Source organism: Trachurus japonicus, chromosome 16 (assembly GCF_045865225.1).
Source record: "Trachurus japonicus isolate A0001 chromosome 16, Traja_1.0".
Lineage (NCBI taxonomy): Eukaryota > Metazoa > Chordata > Actinopteri > Carangiformes > Carangidae > Trachurus > Trachurus japonicus.
The window spans coordinates 5998577-6002545 of NC_140922.1; the positions used below are offsets into that span (position 1 = coordinate 5998577).

At 40.4% G+C, this 3969-nt stretch overlaps 1 protein-coding gene across 1 annotated transcript; it reads left to right on the top strand.

Moving 5' to 3' along the window:
- The first annotated feature begins 402 nt into the window (after positions 1-402).
- On the top strand, positions 403-2707 carry LOC146971570 (uncharacterized). The gene has a single exon (XM_085802434.1). It carries the CDS (start codon positions 494-496, stop codon positions 2705-2707), a length of 2214 nt encoding a protein of 737 aa, XP_085658560.1. The 5' UTR covers positions 403-493.
- The last annotated feature ends 1262 nt before the right edge of the window (positions 2708-3969 follow it).

A 3969-nucleotide genomic window follows, 5' to 3' on the forward strand; every position in this document is an offset into this window, starting at 1 on the left:
CTTTCTGACAAATTTACCTGCATTTATACCTCTGTACATACATTTATAGTTGATATTGTTGATACAGTTTGATTGATAATAGTACTTTCATTTACATTTAGTGTATACACCTATAGTACATGCATCATACATATGTTGTAGTTAATTAGAAGAAAGCTTGGCAACGGACTGATCATTTCATTATTGAGTTACTGGTTTGTGTGAGATTTTGTTTTTGGCTTGTAATTTGGTGTGGTTATTACTGGGTAAAGATTACTGATTCTGTAGTAGAAGAGCTTTGTGTGTGGACCTGGCGTTGTGAATTTTTGCCTGTGGAACTCTCTTTTGATTTCTGAAGTTGGCAAATCCTTTCATCTGTTTTCATAAACTGTGACAATTGAAGGAGCATAAGTAATTAAATATATTTAGTAGTAATTCATTAGATATAATAAAAATCACAATAAAATAGAATAAGGTTAATCTGGTTAAGATTGGATTAGAGAAGAATATCAAGATGTCAAAAATAGACAATCCAAAAGTAATCACTCCTGTTGAAGTTGTCCAAAAGAATAATCCTTTAATTAAAGGTATAGCAGAAATGTCAGAGAAGTGGCATGGGCGTTGGTCCAATATTGACCAACCATGGCCAGTCGTAGGGACTTTTAACCCAGATGTAATTAAAACAATGCAGGTGCTTGTGTCCATATATAAAGCAGGTGAGAAAAAAGGGAAAAAGGGAGAGAAGCGTAAACAGAAGAGACAGATGGAACTTGACATGCTCCAGCTGTTTGAGAGAGAGGGACAGCAATGGTCAAAGGATAAAAAGGAGGAGAAAGACAAGGTTCAGGGAGAGTTAGAGAAGAATGCAAATAGTGTAGAAAAGTTAATGACAGAAATTGATGCACCCTTCTCACATGTGGTCCCAGTACAGAGACCCCCACCTTATGAGAAGGAGGTGGAGCTTAGAGAACTTTATCCTCAGCTTCCAGTGATTACTCAGGAAGGAGATTATCATATTACAGATGATAATGAGAAAATAATAGAGACAGGAAAAGCAGAAACAATTTTAAAAATGTATCCCAGCTCCAAAAGTAAAAGCAAAACTGTGCATTTCAAAGCTAAGGATAAAATTAAAGTCAGAAAGATTGATCTTGGAGATGATGATCAAAGTGATCTGGAAGGAGCTGTTGGGGGATACGATCCTGCGGTAAAAAAGATATTAGCCAGAGCAGAGAGGAAAGGAGCTAAGTCAGGAAAGAAAAAGTGTCCTAAAGAAGACACTGAGAGTGAATGGGAAGATAGTGAGGAGGAGTTAGGAGAATTAAGTCCATCATATATGGAGTATCTAGAGAAAAAAAGTCTTGAGAGAAAGGAAGAAGAAGATAGACAGGAGTGTCTAAAAGTAATCAACGAGGAAATGGACAGCTGCGTTTCACGCCTATCTATAACATCCACACCCAAGGTAAAGGAGTTTTTCGAAGACAAATTAGAGGAATTACAGGCTAAAAAAAGTGATCTAGAAGCACAAACTGCCATAAAATCAAACACAGGATATATATTCCGTCCGAGGAAAAACAAGAGTTCCAGTTTTATGGGTCCAGTAATAATTAGAGGACAAAGTCTGGAATACAAACCCTGGCAAAGCACTGACATGTCAGATATTCTGGAGAAATTACCTATCCTCCAGAATGGGGCGCATCCCTGGATATCTAAACTAGAAGAAATCATGGTGGGAACACAATCTGCCATGGGTGATATTAAAAGATTGTTAGCCAACATTCTGGGAGTTCCTGCCATGGAAGAAATTTTGCAGCGAGCAGGACTTAATCGTTATGTGGGAACCTCTGTAAATGATTCAGAGCTGTTTTCTGCAAATAGAGCTAGAGTGTGGAGATCTTTGAAGGACACATTTCCCACGAATGTGCATCCTGATAATATTTTGATTGAACCATTGGGATGCGATGAAAATCCTCGTGCTTATGTGTCAAGAGCGCATCAGATGTGGAGAAGTATTACAGGGAATGATCCAGAAGAGAGTCAGATGGAACAATCAATCTTGCGAGCTAAGATTCAGAAGGGGTTGCCCCTGTCAGTGAGGAGCAAGTTAGCAGAAGTGGTTGGTTTAGGGAGCATGATAAAGAGTGTTTATACAGATCACATAGCACACCAGGTAGAGTTGTATAGGAAGAGAGAGCATGAACAAAAGGAGCAAGACCAGGAGATTCTTAGAAAATTAAACCAGATTCAGTTGGTAGATAATAAGAAGAAGGAGAAGAAGCAGGCAGTAGTTATGCAGAACCAACCTGAGATAAATCAGCCCATGTCACAACCACAACCACAGCCACAGCTGCAGTTACAGCCAAATCAGTACCAGGCACCACAGCCTTGTGCAGCGGTACCTTTTGCTTATAACACACAGCCGACCTTTGGTCAGCAGCAGACATGGAGAGGAAGAGGTCGAGGAAATGTAGGAAGAGGAGGAGGAAGTTTCAATTCAAATTTTCAACAAGCCCCTGCAGTATGTTATATCTGTGGATTGGTCGGACATTTTGCTCGTGAGTGTAGCAAACCAGGAGGGGGAAATTTCAGAGGAAACTTCCGAGGAAACCCAAGAGGAGGCTTTAGAGGTCAGCCAATGGCATTCCGGGGACCGGTGAATCCCTACAGGGGCCGGAGTCAGGATTCTAGGGCTGCCCAGAAAATCCGAAAGGGAGGTGTCAGCTGGTAGTGTCAGGGCCGGAGCAAGATCCAACAATAATGGTGAAAGTAAATAATCAACCATTAGAAGTGATGGTAGATAGCGGAGCGGCTTTCACCTGCATTCGGCCTGAAGATGCTATACATCTCCCTATGTCTGGTCAATTGATACGGACAATCGGGTTTGAGGGAGTTAAACAGCTGGTACCTCTTACAAAACCAATTGAGCTCTGCTACAAAAATCAAAAAACTACAATACCTATACTGGTATCAGAACATACACCGATTGCACTTTTGGGAAGAGATGCTTTATGTAGATTGAATTGTGTAATAAAATGTACTCCAGACGGTTGTCTGGTGGAAATGCCAAGTGATACTGCTCGTCAATTGTCAATGAAAACGGATGTTGAAGCTTCTTCAGTGTTTTGGATTGGAGATCTCAGTGCAGGACTTTTGGAGCCTGTTAAATTGTGGGAGAAGTTTATTGTAGCAAATATGCCTGATGTGAAGCTTCCAGAGTATCCGCTGCATTGTACATTGAAGTATTTTAAGGATGCTTCTCAGTCAGATTTTGAAAATTGGGTGAATCGTCAACCAAAGCAAGTTGAACTCACTTCATGTTGTATCATTTTGGGCCCACAAGGAGCAGCTATGATGATTGATGTGAATGATTATGTGAGTAAAGAATTTGACATCAAGAAAAGTGTGCCGCATGTAACTTTGATGGTGTCTGAGGACTATGAACAGAAACATATAGGAGAAATGATGGTTGAGGCAGGGAAAGCTGTTTTTGCTCCAATAAAAGAGAATCTTTCCATTTGGAGGAGTGAGGATCAGCGCTTTCTTAAAATTATGATTTCTGCTCAAGGTCATGGGCGACCACAAACTGTTCAAATGACACATGAAGTAATTTGCAGTGTTAAAATGGACACAGATGTTATGAAAGAGGAGATGTTGCAGCAAGTACCTGAATGTTTGTGGTCTCGATACAGCACTGATATAGGTCTTGTGAAGTCAGCTCAACCTGTGAAAGTGGAACTTAGACCGGGGACTAGACCTCCCTGGAAGAATCAGTATCCACTGAGAGAAGAAGCAGTTGAAGGGATTGAACCTCAGATTGAGGGACTTTTGAAAGCAGATGTTTTGAAGATAACTCAAAATCCTCAAAGTAATACACCATTGTTACCTGTGAAAAAGCCTGATAATTCTTATCGCCTGGTACATGATTTGAGATTTGTAAATGAAGTAGTTGCTGATTTTCCAGCAGAAGTGCCGGATCCGCACACTTTGTTG

What these genes read in the sequence shown, in the direction of transcription:
- LOC146971570 (XM_085802434.1), top strand. Translation starts at nt 494, where the DNA reads ATGTCAAAAATAGACAATCCAAAAGTAATCACTCCTGTTGAAGTTGTC.